Here is a 16,664-nt window from a genome sequence, read left to right as displayed (position 1 = left end):
AAAGCAGTTAGATGAGGTGCTTGGAGATATGATTTAGTAGTGGACAGCTACAGTTGTAGTTGATGATCTCAAAGGTCTTCTCCAATCTAATGATTCTATGATTCTATGAACTTCAAGTGTCCAGGTAGCCCACCGATAAAAACAAAAGGCTCAGAGCAGAGTGAGTTAGAGAACATTGTTCAGAACTGTGTCCACTCAGGTCTTGAATATCTCCAGGTGTGGAGATCCCACAAACTCTCTTGTCAACCTATTCCAGTGTTTGATTCTCCTTACCTAAAAATGGTTTTTTATTTCCTTTAAATAAAATTTCCTGTATATCAATTTATGTCTGCTGTTGCCTGTCCACTGGGCACCATGAAGCAGAGCCCGGTTCAGCCTTCTTTATTCCCTCCCATCACGTAATATGCACATGGATAAGATCTCAGCTGAATCTTCTCCTATCCAAGCTGAACAGTCCTAGCACCCTCAGTCCCTCCTTGCATGACAGATGTCCCAATCCCTTCATCACCTTCACAGCCCTTTGCTGCACTCACTACACTATAGTCGTGTCTGTCTTATACCGGGGAGTGCAGAATTGGACCCAACCCTGGACCTCATCACAGCTGAGGAAAGAGGAAGAACTGACCTGCCGATGACTGTCCTGGAAGCTGTTGGCCTTCCTTCCACAAGGGACTATTGCTCGCAGATATTCAGCTTGGCATGTTCCACTCCTCCCAGTTTTGTAATGTGTGCAGACTTGCTGAGGGAGCACTCTGTCCCATGGTCCAGGTTATTAATGAAGACATTAAACAGTACCAGCTCCAGTGTCAAGCCCTACGGGTGATAACTAGCAACTGACATCCAGGTGAATGCTGATTATAGTCCTGTAAGACCAGAGGCTCAGCCCCTTTTTGGTCCACCTTTTGGTCCAGTTTTCTAGCCTGGACTGCAACAACATGGTAGAAGCACCATATCAGAATCACAGATTAACATGGGGCTTCCTCAAATTGACTGAAGATCTCACCTACTAATTCCTCCCAATAAGCCTGTCTGTAGCAGACACCCATAACAGTAACGCCCATGTTGGTCTGTCCATTAATCCTGACCTATAAGTCCTCAACTGTTTCATTATCCGCCCCAGACAGAACTCCAAGCACTGCCACTGCTCTGTCACATAACTGGTAACTCTATCTCCTCACCTTCCCAACTTAAAATCAGAGAATGGTTTGGATTGGAAGGGAATGTACCTCTAAAGATCATCTACTCCACCTCCAACACCATGGGCAGGGTCATCTTTCACTAGATCACTACTTGTTACTGGTTTCCACTTGGACATTGAGCCATTTACTATAAGTCTTTGGACATGACCATCCAGCCGATTCCTTACCTATCCATTCGTCAAACCTACATCCCTCTAATACAGCCACAAGAATGCTAATGGAAACCATATCAAAGGCCTTACAGAGAAGTCTAGGTAGATGACATTTGAAGCTTTTCTCTTATCTAGTGATGCAGTTACTCCACCACAGAAGGTTGCCAGTTTAGCCAAGAACAATTTGCCCTTGGAAAAGCAATGTTGGCTGTCTCTAATCAACATGTTTTGACATGTCTTCCAGGAGAATTTGTTCCATGATCCTACTAGGCAAAGAGGTGAGGCTGACTGGTCAGTAGTTCCCAGGGTTCTCCTTTTTACCATTTCTAAAAATCGGCATCCTTCTTGAAGATCAAACTGTTTACTGAATGTAATGACTTCTTTGCAAGATAATCCCTTCCTTATCATGACAGATATGCATATATGTGCATGTCCCTGTAGTTTGATAAGTGGGACGGTATTTATTTTCACATAGAAGACACCCAAAACAAAGGGCCATTCATGCATGTTTTTACATTATAAGCAGCATTAGTCACCAACTTAGTGATATTTTCTATAGTATCTCTAGGGCCTAAAGTATCCACATCAATCAAACATAACACTAAAAAAACAGCACACCTCTTTTCCCTGCCAATCTTTATCATCCTGATCAAAGCACTAAGCTATTGCCTTGAACATCTAGGATCCTCTAAGAAAAACAAGATCTTCTAAGAAGTTTACAGCAACAGGAAGAAGTCACCTTAAGACTCTGAAAAAAAAAAAAAAAGCTACCATTACTTTGTTCTAGTTTCATGTTAATGAGACTCTCCATTATCAAAAGGAGAGAAGCTCATAATGGATGCTTTGCCCTTCCAACTCCTTTCCAGTAAGGCAGAACCTCTAATAGCAGCTTGCAGTCACAAGCAAGTAGCATAAAATTTTCTAATATTTCTATCCTCAGGAATCTTGTTATCATTTTTCAGATGAAAGCTACAAGTTGACATTAAACTGTTCCCCCAAAAAACAAAATGGAAGTGAAAATATAAACCAGAAGCTGGTAGAAAGTCAGTCTGTTTCACTAGTGCTTGTAGAAACACTGACAGATGGATCTTTATGTTGGAAATTTCAGTAACACAGCCATATCCTGAACTGCACCAACAGGACAAGTTTCCTCACTTGACACAAATGAGTTAAAAGGGAGGAAATCTCTTTGGAACAAAGTATCAAAATAACAGAGCACGGGTCCTGCTATTGACATGTTGCTACCATAAGCAGCATTTGTTTTGTTAGACTCCTTGGACAGGGTTCAATTATTATTAAAAGCCACCATGTTGAAAGATAATTAATTCCTGACCTACAATGATCATGTTGCTAAACACTACCTTGCTATCCACTTTAATTATTTATAGCTGTAACACAGCTGTGCATTATCATTCAGTTAGTTTAATGATTCAACAGATTATAAATCAAGTGACAAAGACTTCAAGCTTCAAAGTTGCTTTAAGATAAGAACATTGTCTAATGTCCATAGTAAAACTCTCCTTCATCCTCAGACTCATTCGTTTCTTTCACAAAATTATTGTATTAGCTTGCTTACAAACTGCAATGTAAATATTATACTTCCTGCAAAATACTATATTTTGCTAGATTTGGTTAATTTTTTCCAACTAGTTTTTATTCTTTCCCCCAAATACACACACACACATATATGCACATCTACATGTATTTTTAATAAGCCACTTTGCATTTGTTTAAGTTCTCACTCCAGGTAAATTTAGACACAAGAATAAAAAAAAAAAATGTAAGGTACTCTGAATTATTTCCCAGCTTTACCTGAACCATCTTTTTATTTAAACTAGCAAATTCTATCCATTGTCCTATACCTCCAAATATCTCAGAATCAGTGCTCTATGTAGGACACCTCATAAAAAGCGGATATGAAACCAATGAGATTTAAACTACACTGGCAGTTTTACTCTAATGTTATTTTTTCACCCCTACTTCTGCTCCTTCACCTACTAGAAGTAGTCCTAGTCATTAAAAAAACAGAGGCAGTGTGCCAGAGTAGGTTACAGGAAAGACTGAACTTAATTATTTCTCTGAACACTACTTTCAACTGAATTGCTACTTTGCAGTGCCATGCTATATACTCCTGAACCTAAAAGCACAAACTGGGTTATATAAACAATTCCCTTTTGTATATGAAACTTTTTTTTTCAGCTTATTTACCTTTTTCATATGCAGGTGTATTCTCTTGTAGCAGTCTGCTAAGCTGGAACCCATTCAAGTGCACAAAACGTAGTTGTTCTCTCATTGTCTTCCTTCCAAAAACTGGCACTATAAGGCTACCAACACTGTTTCTTGAAATTGGTAGACCAAGACCTACTGCCAGCGTGCTAGCTAAATCAGTTTGTTGCACAAGTTCAGGTTTGGTCAGAGGACCTAGAAACAGTTAAAAAAGGGAAAAGACAAAAGAGAGAGGAAAAAAGTATGTCAATAATAGGCCTATTTTATTGCTCCAGAAACAGCTGACATCTTGTTTGTTGCAAAATTTTTTCATTGGTGTGAGATCAGCTATTTCAAGTGATTTATAGAGAGCTGAGTGATCCCTCTCAGCTGCTGTCCTCTGCTATTATAACACCAAAACTTATTTAATTCTCAGTAAGTTCCACTCTTCAATCCAGTAAGTACTGTAAACAATACATGAATATTACACAAGTACAAATAAGAAAAGAAATGGTCCAGGAGATCACCTTAATCAAGTTGCAGCCTACATCCTGAAAGTTAGATAACTTTTACATTGGAAAGAATAGAATGCAGTACAATAATTTAATGCATGAACAAAGAAATGAATCTAAAATAATACTGACAGCTTTCTAGAAGATTCTTGGTATAATGACAACAGGTAAAGATTTAATTAACGTCAGGTTGCTAGGCAAACAGAACTGGAGGTCAGGTAAAGAATGCTGAGGCTCAAATCCTCGGCTCAATGCAGGAATACTCAGTGATTTTTAAAGGATTACATTACATTACTGCATTTATCAGCATTATCCTTCAGTCCTACAGACATGTACAGGAAAGAATGATTTCACTGATGTAAGTTACCTTTGTTTATGATCATCGTGCCAATTGTTTCCTTTGTGTGCTTTACTAGTTACATAACAGTGTTTTTCTATTATGCTTCTACTTTGTTTCTCTTTTTTACTGCAGGCATTGAGTGTTCTCACTTAAGTACGGTACAGAAAGAATTCTATATACAGTGTTTATTCCTCTCAAGACTCCCTTTAAGAGCATTAGAATTTCTCTCATTTCTCATCTAGCTCTGATTAATCCCATACTTGTACAGAATGTCATTCATAATCCCTAAAGCCTCTTTGCATGAGGACCTGTATGTCAGCAGTTTTCAGATTTCATCTTTAAAGGCAAGTTCTTAACCAGTCAAAAAAAAGTCAAACTACCACATGCATTTAACCAATCATGGGTGACACATCTCTGTGGAAAGCTATACAAGTAATATTCTGACAGCATACTAAATGCAAAAGCCCACAGGACTGCTATTTTGAGGCCTACCAAATTAAATCACAGTACATTTTGTTTACAGTAGCATCATAAGGAGTCACTAGAATTCTGATCTCCCTATCAATGAAAAGCAAGATGCTGGATATTTACAAAGGTATCATTAGAATTCACAAACTCTATCCCAAAAGGCAAGGGAACAGAATACTGCATTGTAGCATATGAAGTGCATGTTTAGTTTAAACCTAACAGACACTAATCCTAAGGAATAAGAGACTGCCTTTGCAGCATCTACACTTGTGTGGCCTGGTTATCAATACACGCAAGTAAAATTTACAAAGCAAAAGGTTACCTAAAAGCTTTGGTCAGCTCTTCTCTTTTTTTGTTTTTATATCTGCAAATAGTCCAATGACATCAAACAATGCTTTCTATTGCAGCTAGATAACAGCTTTATAAATAACAGCAGATAAATGTACTTTCACTGTGCTGCAGAAACCTCCAGCAAGATAAACAAGACAAAGTCCTGCAAACAGGCTTTAAAAGCAAGGAACTCAGATGGAAATGAGCAAGAGGCAGAATGAAAGACAGATGGAAGTATTATTTTTAAGAAAATGTTCACTCCTGGTAAAACTACATTTCACTGATTTACTCAGACTTTAAGCAAGACTCTACAAATTAGACTAAGGATTCCCTATATGCCATTCCCTTCTTGCCTTTCACCTTAAGATGTATTACTCAAGTAGAAAATAAGACTCAGAAACACATAAGCTCACATTAGTGATTTAAAATGAACTGTCTGGCCAATACATTCATGGTCCATATCCTTCCTTAACACTTAGCAATCAATAGTCATGGTTTCAATGCTGTCATCTCTCACCCTTTCACAAGGGCAATTATTCTTTTTTGCTACTCTCAGCATAAGAAACCACCATTCATTCCTCTACTCTGGCTGTCTGAGACGAAGAATGGGGACCAGAGAAATATTCTGGCCAAGAAAGATAAAACTTAAAGCTCTCTTCAAATCGGATTTTACTTCCAATCCTACCCATCCACCAGTATCCCAGGATACTGACAAAAGATCTCTTTAGCTCTCAACTCTCAAGTAGGACAGTGGTGCACAAGGTTATCATCTGAGAAAAACCTAATTCTCTTGGTGGGTGCAAAGCTTAAGATGGCACGACATGGATGCAAATGCCAACTAAAACCAGTTTTAGGTCACAAAGAACGGGCCATACCTGATATATGTTAAAAAACCCAGAGCACTCTTAAGGAAGAATTCTAGAGCTAACGCAAATTAGTGATAGTACTGTGCTCTAAAAAAGATCCAGCTTCTTTGATCCTTACCACTTCTCTTTTCGAAAGCGGAACTGATAAACAGCAATGGTGTGTGCACTTCTCCTTCTGAAGAACCACCATGATTACCCATTTCAGACATCCCATGATCCCCACAAACAACAAGCAAATTGGGCTGGGAAGTTCCTCCTTCCTGCAAATCACAGAAATAAATTTAAGTTACTGTACAAACAACATGTGTATGTATAATGCTTTACCATATTTATCATTTTAACTATCAAAACAAATTCCTTTTTTTCAATTGTCTCACAACACCTAGAGTAGATCACAATTTTTTTGCAACCGTTAAGCAGTAATATTCACTTTTAACAGTTAAGGCACACACAGGGATCTAACATACTTGTCACTATGTTACAAAAACAATAAAAAAGCTTTAAAAAATGCCTCATTTACAGACTCGGAAGAAATTGATCAAAGGATTAAAGTCATCATACTGTAGGATGAAAATCAGAAGTACAGAAGCAGCAGAATTAAGACAGAAGTATTACCCCTCCCCATTTCTTCAGTTTAATTGACTTCCTAGTATAACAGAAATACTAACCTATTAATATTGCAAATATTAACATAATAGATATGTAATGCAAAAAGACAATCCCATTTCTAACAGTCTCTTGTCTTTTAAGTGCTTTTGGAGTAGAAATCCGAGATGGCTGATGTTAAATGATGTTTACCTTTCTCAAGATAAACAAAAGTGTAAGTGAGGCCTGTCCAAGAATTTCAAGTTAACAAAGCCCACAGAAAGTAAATGTTGTCATTCCATAACAGAGTGGCTTTTTGACCTCTAGCTATTACTAGTACATGTTGCATCCTAAAGTAAAGTTCTTTTTATTATTTCCGTATTCTAAAACGGAGATAGCATACAGCGGAAGAAACAAAACATACTAACAAACTGTAGCAAACTCATTGCAACATTCCTGATATTCTTACTTCCACAAGGAGGATTTAAGCTTTCTTTTCAGACAATAGTATCCATTTCTCTAAAAATACTATTGAAATTTTATGAGCAACTGTTCTGAATTGCAGCTGCCAAAAGCAAACAAGAAAAAAAGCTTCAGACCACTTGGAATTAGGACTTGGTACTTCAACACCCTAACTATTTAGATAACTGACATCCTATACTTCCCAAACTAAAAACAGGTTCAGATTTGGTGATTTATGTGCTACATTTAGCATAAGAAAAACTCTGTTTAGAGCCACCATTTCCATTTGAATCTTTTTGGGTTCTAAGAATCAGGTAGGCCTTTACAACTGTAGAAATCAGAGCTGCTAACTGTACATGCCTATTATTCCTTCTGTTGAATTTCATTACGAGAAAGCACATCAACCACTATTTTAATTCATGAGTGATAAGAAAATTTTGGCACACATTTCTGTCCTTGCACACCAAGAGGGAAGTTACTTCCCACAGCTGATCAGAAAAAGCTTTAACAGAAGTTACTAAGGTCAGACAGTAAATTGCTAAAAATGCTGCACTATGCTTTTAATGGGGGACTGGCCAAGGAAGGAAATGAACGGGAAGAATACCTGCTTTGGTCTAAGAATAAACAACCTACTACCCACAAAAAAGCAAGCATTTTAAAGAACATCAATGTAATGCCAATCCACAACTAACAGATGCTGATCCAAGGAGTTACATTACTTTTGAAAGAAGAGAAAGATGAATCTTCTTCAGGATGCTATCCATTTCACGAAGTTTTGGTCCTACTAATGGGCTGTTTGGCCCAGTCATATGTCCAATATGGTCCAACCCCAGGTAATGTAGGATTAGGAGATCCCAGTCTTCTCTCTTTAACACTCTATCCAAATGCCTGGTAACGTTATCATCAACCTCAGAAATAAAAGGAAAACAATTAAAAGGTAAAAATAATTGCCCCTCTTATAAAAAACATAGAAAAATTAGACTGGATTAACCATGAAAATTCTGTAGAAGCTGGTGAGAATTACAGTGACTCAATGTTTTTTTTAAAAAAAAAAAATCAGATCGATTAGTTCAATGCTAGAGAGCCAAAAAAATCTGTCTTACAAAACAGATTCTTCACCCCATTTCACTCTTTCCTGGTTTACAGGCATCAGATTACATACGAACAGAGAAAAAGGGTTATCATGCTTCCACAGATACTTCTTAAAAACTGTTCCAAGAAATTTTCAGTCACTTTCATCCTTTACACTCCTGATCTATCACTTCACGAGCACATACAGAGAAAAATCCTCTCTCTGGTGGTTGGAAGCACAGCGAAAAAAAAAAACCACTCCCGCTCTTTCAACTCAATTTTTGCTATTGTGTAAACGCAAAAAGTTTGTACTTGCTGTGAGAAAATGAACCGATCGCATAGAAAGAAAGAGAAATTATTTGGAAAGTGCTATTTATGGGCTAACTCACATGTTGTCCTGCTTAGGCTGACAATGTTATTTTTAGTTGCATATATTTTTCCTTGGATATTCATAGTCCTTATGAAATTTCACTTAAGTCCTTATGAAATGCAACACTGCTTTGTTGCCTGTGGGGTGTAACTATGAAAAATCCTACAAAAATCTTTGTTTAATGGACTATATCCAGAAAGCATAAAGACTGCATACAGAGCTTGAGAGCCATATAACTGCAGACTCACCAACGTCTGCATTTTTCCACTCCATGTTGAAGCCTCTGCAATTCTTATTACAGTAAACAATTAAATGTCTTCCAATTCACATTACATCTATGTAACTTCCTTAAACAAGGTAACAAAACACTTAACATCAGTAGCAGCAGGTCAATGGCCTGAGGTTTTACAAATCACAAAGGTTCTAAATATGAACTAAAATTGATGAACCGTTCACAAGTTTTACAAGTTTGTTTCATAACTTTCTGTGCTTCCTCTTTGGTAACATGCTGAAACACTACTCGTATTGCAACTACAAAAGCCATAAAGTACTATAGAAAGTATGCAACATCAAACTGGAAACGCAGATAGTGAAATTTTTGAACAAAGCTAGTGGTCTAACTTCCTACCACAACAAGTTTTGTGAGAATATCAAATGTTCAAGGAGGTTATACAGTAATACAGTGTTGTTTGTATATCATCCAAACACCTCTCACAGCATATGCATAAGGATATGAAATGCTTAGCCTCACATTGCCAATACTGAAAAGACACATAAATTCGATTTATATTTAATTGTGAGGTTCATATTTCAGAAAAACAATTTTACACCTTCACTGTTAAAAGGTGCTACTATGTTTTTCTACTCACATTATTTAACTTAGGATTACAGAAAGCCCCTCACCTCTGTGAAGTCTGACACAAAAAAGGACGTTGTTCCATCATATTCCATAAAATGCTTTGGAAACAATTTAACCCAAGTATCATCACCATAAAATATTATTCTTTTCCCAGCTGTTTTTGCCTGCCATATCAGATTGTCATCCAACAGAGCTGGAGAATTGAGATTCACAATAACATCAATGAAACCAGGTATGCTACCCGTCATCAAAGCCTACATAAAATAAGAAAAGAAGAGACATATTATCAAAAACCAAAAAGCTTTCAACACTCAGAAGAAAGTATTAGCGTACGAGGAAGCAACTAAGCAGAGGGCAGAAAAACTATATATTTTCAATAAAGGAACATAATAAAGAACACATGAGCTGCCATGCCACATCACACCACCTGCCACAACACAGACATCATCTCTATGTCAGAGATGATAACTGTTTACAGAAAAGTAAAAATAACACTTTCTCAATTAGCAGATAGCAAAACATCTTTGTATGCCAGCTGAAATGTAGTTCATTTACTGGTCACTAAATCACCAAAAAGACAATTTAGAAGGCCTAAGCAGACTGATTTAACACAACAATAACAATGATGCCACATTTAAAACAGTAATTGAGAATCTCCCGGAAAATGCAATTAAGTCTATCTATCAAGAGTTACCAGACTGCCTCTCCCTCACTCTCTCACTGGCCTCCTAGCTGACCTACCAAAGCTCACTCTCTAGCTTTTTCAGTGCAAGGAACACCACTGACACCCACCACTAAAAAGCCTTGGTGATCAAGTATTTTCATGACATAGACTTCTAGTTAACTGGAACTTTACGCGATTTTCATTTAAAGCTCTGCAAAAACATCCCTATAACAAAACAAATTTACACTAAACTGGATATGCTATCAGAAGATAAGAACAATATCAAAGCCAACAAAAATGTTCTTGGACAGAAGACTACCAGAAAATCTGATGACTGAAAGTCTACTGCCTTCCCATGATTACAAATGAAAGACGATGCCTATCATTTAAGCCTGCACTAGGGCCTTAACTGCCCTTACCCGATTCTCACAGACCCTCCCACCACCGAGCTACCAAATAAATCAACAAAACAAGGCAAAGTGTCTTAAGTGGAAGCTGCCACCTCTTCCTCTTACTCGGCCTCTCTACCTTCCTTAGATGCCCAACCCAACTTTTCCTACACAAAACACCTCTGAGTCATGGCAAAACGAGACTCTGTCACATGCACTATTACAGCAAAGTAAGTTTCACCCACAAATCACAATAGCACAGGAAATATGCCCTAAAGGGGCATATAACTCCAGTCATATGAAACAATCCAGCTTTCAAAACCTTCTCAAATGAAACAACAGTAACTGGAAAAAAAACGTTTACCTTAATTCGAGGCATAGTCACGGTGGGTGGCTTTGCTTCAGCAATGAAACTGTAGGATGTCCCTTTTTCAACAATTTCTGTAGTATACGGCATGAATTGTTTACCTTTGGATCCAAAGACAAAGTCATCTCTCAAAGCATCTATCAGCACAATGACAACTTTTTTGAAAAGCGGTAGTGGAATGTTGGTCCAGTTAGAAACCATCCCTAAACAAAACAAAACAAACAAGAAAAAAAGAGTATATAGAAGTCATCAACTATTGTTAACAATGGCTAGATGGAAATTAAAGGACAACTTAATGACAAAAATGAGTGCTTCCAACTTCTATATTAACTTTCAATTCAGAGCCAGAAGTTTCAAATAATAACAAACACACAAAACCAACAAAAATCCAAAACAGTATCTATAAAGGAAAATAAAATGCGAATGAATGCTCTATGTGAAATGGGGAGAACTAAAGAAAAGCTTCAAAATGGAAAATGTTCAAATTAATGAGAAGGGATAGCTGCTGCCTTCTCTCTGCTTAACTTAGTGAAGCTGAATTACATATATATGACAGACAACTTCAGTTAGAAAAAAAAGTGCAATATTTACCTGCGCTAATACTCAATTTTGTACATTAGAACACGTCTCAAGCAATGACTCTCAATAAAATCCCACCATAAGAAAACAGGAAAACTACAAAGAAACAGGTAGTTTCACTGAAATTTGAAGGAAAAAAAATTCTGCATGCTTGTGCCCTTCAAGGTAGAAGACTGTGCACCAGGGTAGGTCAGTGATGAGAGCTGGAGGGCTAAAATTCAATTCCAGAACTTCTTGAACATGCTACACTGGCAGGCACAGCAAAATGCTGATGTGGATTAGGTAGCAGGCAGCGTCATGCCTCCAAGCACACCTCTTTCCCTTGTATGGACCTAATATTGGCTACAGCAACTCTTCATTTGCATTGAGGTTAGTCCAAAAGTGACATTTAGTTTTTACACCAGCAGTTCTTGGCCCAATCTCTAAAGCTTCCATCTCTCTACCAGGAAAAAACACCAAAGAACAAAATGGAAGCAGAATGGATCCTGCCCAGAGACCTCTACTCAGACTACAGTGTGATGAACCAACTTCTCAGCACATGTATTATATGAATTTAAGATTTTTACATCCTTTTAGAGTAAAACGTGTTTCTGAATAAGCATTCGGCAATTTGGAAAGGTCATAGATAATGTTCTGTCAAACAAGAGAACCTCAAGAACTATTTTTGGGTACATAGATAAGTATCAATAAATTGACATTCACAGACTTGTTACTGCTAGTGAGTTTTCCAAATGAGGAAATTGGGAAGGGGGGCACAGCAAGGAGGAAGAAGTAAATCTCAACAACAACAAAATGCCAACTTGTCAGCAACCCTGATTAAAACAATAATAATAATGTTGTTTTTTTAAGATGTGAATTATCAACTCTGCAGGCATGCTTTGGCCCTCAATGAAAAACAAGAGGGGACACTGGATATATTGTACTGCTAGTTAAATCTTCCTCAGAATTTACTCCTATCCAGTTGCTTTGGGAAACAAAATTTGCTGGACACTAAAAATGTTCAGACTGTAAAAACATACACCCTACTCATGACTGCCTAACAATATTATTCACCAGTTAATCAAAATAATGAGAAGCAGAAAGGAACTAGGATTACCAGACATCCAAAAAGACTTATTCTAAGATAGCTAAAGCAATACATTGTGCAAACCTTGGCATGCAGTAAACTTATTTATCCATGTTACAGTTATTTAGAAAACAGTTACTTTAAATAAAGCCAAACTTCAGTAGGCAGTGAAGAAAACCATAGGTTCTACCAAAAACTTACTCCGGTGACATGCGGCAAGGATTCACTATTATACAAGCAACTACATGGTTTTATATTAGTCATCCCACAGGGAAGACAGAATGGTTCCAACAACAGTCAGGGTTCACAAAGTCAAAATCCAGAAAATTCAGAAGCACTGAAGAAATATTATTTTTTTAACAGATCTGAAGTAGGCTGAAAGCGTTCTGTACCATGGTTTATAAGCAATGCCCTGGCTTTAGAGCTTATGATCCAGAGAAAAAGAACACTCTGCAAGCAAACTGTAACCCAAGAACTACAGAAAGGAAGTATTTTCTACTGTTACTCCACTTTTGCCTATCCATGCCTAGGATTACTAGTGGCACGCCTAAATTTTAACTCTTTGTAGAGACGTGTTACACATTTATACGCTTCAACCCAAACCAGTCTTTTCAAAACATTTTTCAAACTGACATTTCCCTCCCACCAAAAGGGTCTCCCCTCAAATTTAGTCTCCTGCTAACACTCAAATGTGAATGCAACATTTCACTCATAGCAGCCTATCCAAATTTTCTGACTGTCTTGGAAATCTCCAACTGAAAAGCAACATGCTATTTAGGTCCACTCAGATGTAATACCAGATGAAATTCTTTCAATGTTTCCACCAGCACACCACACTCTAAATTGCACGAACTTCTTTTTCCTCCACTGTTTCTCACAATTTAAGCCAGCTTCTCCCAAATGCATAATGTCATATACTTTAGAATTAATAAGAAGAAGACAAGTTTGTCAGTTACAGTCCTGTTCCACCAAGTTAGCCATAAGTAGATTTCCAGAGCAAAGCACTACTCAATTTGGCTGTCATTGAACATGAAGTTTCATCCCACAAGCTGCAAACACTAGTGAGGAACACTTCTTCAAAAACACATTCCTGTTCTTCACGTTATTTTAATACAACTTGTAACTATACATGTAAGACAGCTACATATCAAAACATCCTCTACCAATTCTTCATAGAAAGGATGCTTGAAAACTTTGGTTTCACAATTTCAGCTAAGTAATACAGCAGGATCAGTACAGACGACGACTTCAGGGAAACAGTAATGGCCAGTAATACTGTGCATTTTGCAATTCAACCAGACTGTGAAGGAGATCTTTATACCACACATGCATTCCTCACCCCGTAAGTGTTAAAGTCTCACCATACCGGCATTAAGACGCACACCACAGCAAGCATCACAGAAACAATGATTTTCAAGCACATCACAACCAACCAGCACCTGAAGCATTGCAACTGAAATGGCATTACTCAATGCAAACAACTTACCCTTAAACAGTATAGGTATGACAGCTGCATCACTCAGGGAAAGGGGAGTAAAACGATGGGAAAGAACACCCTCCAAAACCATAACAGTTGATGTCTTAGCCTTTTTGTGATTGTGAGCAGGTACTTCTGGCAGTGATTGATAACTACAAGCAAAATTAGAATCACAGAACCATAGACTAGTTTGGGTTGGAGGGGATCTTAAAGATCATCCAGTTCCAACCTCCCTGCCATGGGCAGGGACACCTCCCACCAGACCAGGCTGCTCAAGGCCCCATCCAACCTGGCCTTGAACACCTCCAGGGATGGGACAGCCAGAGCTTCCCTGGGCAACCTGTGCCAGTGCCTCACCACTCTCATCGTGAAGCAGTTCCTCCTTATGTCCCATCTAAATCTGCCCCTCTCCAGTTTACACCCATCGCCCCTCGTCGCATCACCACAACCGTTTGTGAATAGCCCCTCCCCAGCTTTCCTGTAGCCCCTTCAGGTACTGGAAGGTCGCTGTAAGCTTCTCAGAGCCTTCTCTTCTCCAGGCTGAACAGTCCCAACTTTCTCAGCCCGTCATTCAAGTTAGTTGAGTTCTAAACTACTTCTTTGAGACACACTGAAGAAATACTCTTTTTTCACCAGACCTAAAGCAGCTGGAAGCATCCCGTGTCACGGCTCAGGGAGCAATACTCTGCCCTCGGAGCTCAGTCCCCAGGGCAAAAGGACACTCCGCAACCACACTGCGACCCGAAGAACCACAGCAGGGAAGTATTTTTCCACTCTCGCTTCACTTTTTTGCTTAGGATTAACAGCGACGAGCCCGAGGTTTAACTCTCTACGGAGCGGAACGGGTTCGCACAAGCAGGCGGGACTGGGCCCGCCTCTGCCCCGCGGAGCCCGGCACGAACCGCGGCGCGGTTACCTGGGCCGGGCGGCGCCGGTTCGGCGGGCACGTCCCCGCGGGCCCCCCTGCGCGGCAGGGACCGAACGGGCACCGGGAAGAAGCCGCGGAGGAACAGCGCGACCCCCAGGGCCTCCACCAGGAGGCAGGAGCAGGCGAACGCGCCCGAGCGCAGCCGCATGGCCACCGCCTCGTCGGGCTCCGACAGGGGCGGGCGCGGGGACTGCGCGGCCAGGGGGAGGTGCCGCCGTCTCACCAATGGGGAGGGAGAGTGGTGGTGGCAGGGCCAATCAGCAGCCCCGGACGGCATAAGCCCCGCCCACAGACCCCGCCCAACAAGAACCCCCACCCACATCACAGCCCCGCCCGATCAGAGGCCTCAGGCCCAGAAACCGCCTAATCAGAGGCCCCGCCCAGCCATAAGCCCCGCCCAAAGAAGCCCTGACCCTAGAAACCGTGCCCCCCCAGCAGCTCTGCCCTTAAACCCCCACCTCAACATTAGTCCCGCACACCAGAAGCCCAGCCGGGGCATAAGCCCCGCCCCCGGAGGCCCCGCCTCTGGCAGCCCCACTCCCAGCCCCCGTCCAACCAGAAGCCCTGCCCACCATAAGCCTCGCCTCCCCAGAGTCCCGGGTCACTCATAGACCCACCCACTCAGCAGCCCTACCCAAACAGAATCCCCGCCCCCAGAAGCCCCATCGCTAGAAGCCCTGCCCTCCAGCAGCCTCTCCCTTAAGGCCCCGCCCACCTGTAGCCCCGCCCACCATACCCCCCGCCTGTTCTTAAACCCCGCCCCATACGCCTCGCTCTCCGGGCCCCGCCGAACCAGAAGCCCCGCCCCCGAAGCCCCGCCCCCGGCAAACTAGTCCTTCTAGCAGCCCCGCCCCCAAGTCTCATTGAAAGCCCCGCCCATTCATAAGCCCCCGCTCATTCATAAGCCCCGCCCCCGTGAGCATGACAAAGCGGAAGCCCCGCCCAAACAGAAGCCCCGCCCCAGAATCCCAGCCAATCAGAAACCTTGCCCGTCCATGAGCCCCGCCTCCCAGAGGCCCCGCCCCAAGGCACCACCCAACCAGAAACCGCCCCGTCCTAAGCCCCGCCCCCAAAGTCCCGCTCCCCAGTGGCATCCCCATCGCCAGCTGTGCTGCGTAGGCGCCTGTGCTCATAGACCCTGTGCTGAGGCCGTGTGTTTCCTATAGAAACTGGCAGTCCTGGGAGAAGCACCAGTTTGATGCCTGCGGTCTCCTGACACGGAGACTTCCTTGTAAAGTTGCCCCAAAGGGCAGGTGAGTGGCAGGACTGAATCAGTCAGTGCCTTGCATGTGTTTGGGGAGCAGGATCTCCACCCCACCTCACCCTTAAATCATACTGAACCGCAGTAACCTCTTGACCTTTCCACTGGAAAGCCAACAGACAGGTGAGCCAATGCAGATGAAAAAGCAGAAACAAGGGTTTTTTTAAATGAAAGGAAGGTGAAAAGCAAAAGTGAAACAGTATCCACACTGATCTTGCTATGCACAGGGCAAAAGAACTGTCGTTAAAACTGGAAAATAGCTTCAAAACACCGAATTTTATTCCCTCAAACAGAACTGCTTCTCATTGCTGCCCGAGCAGTTTCTGTATGCCCCGTCTCTCTGCTAGAAAGACTGCACAGTTTTTTGCAGCACACATGACAACTCCCTAGCTTTACCTTTGCACAGCACATCTTCCCTCATCATAGAATCATAGACTAGTTAGGGTTGGAAGGGACCTTAAAGATCATCTAGTTCCAACTCCCCTGCCACGAGCAGGGACATCTCCTGATTGGA

General features: G+C 40.9%; 1 protein-coding gene across 9 annotated transcripts in view; it reads right to left on the bottom strand.

Moving 5' to 3' along the window:
* The window catches only part of PIGG (phosphatidylinositol glycan anchor biosynthesis class G), a 95,527-nt gene extending 80,158 nt beyond the window's left edge, over positions 1-15,369 (bottom strand). For 7 of the 9 annotated variants that reach the window (XM_054053497.1, XM_054053494.1, XM_054053499.1 and 4 more), the window contains exons 1-6: positions 14,878-15,068; positions 10,837-11,042; positions 9,464-9,673; positions 7,839-8,027; positions 6,191-6,332; positions 3,560-3,772 (exon numbers count right to left, since the gene is read on the bottom strand). In XM_054053497.1, coding sequence (XP_053909472.1) covers positions 3,560-3,772; positions 6,191-6,332; positions 7,839-8,027; positions 9,464-9,673; positions 10,837-11,042; positions 14,878-15,037 — 1,120 coding nt within the window. In that variant the 5' untranslated portion in view covers positions 15,038-15,068. Of the gene's footprint in view, positions 1-3,559; positions 3,773-6,190; positions 6,333-7,838; positions 8,028-9,463; positions 9,674-10,836; positions 11,043-13,970; positions 13,996-14,877; positions 15,069-15,347 lie in introns of those variants that run through there. The other 2 variants (XM_054053496.1, XM_054053495.1) reach the window with 2 other exon arrangements.
* Positions 15,370-16,664: the final 1,295 nt, after the last annotated feature.

The sequence above is a fragment of the Cuculus canorus genome, chromosome Z, assembly GCF_017976375.1.
Source record: "Cuculus canorus isolate bCucCan1 chromosome Z, bCucCan1.pri, whole genome shotgun sequence".
Taxonomy (NCBI): Eukaryota; Metazoa; Chordata; class Aves; order Cuculiformes; family Cuculidae; genus Cuculus; species Cuculus canorus.
This window is presented reverse-complemented; position numbering and strand designations above follow the sequence as displayed.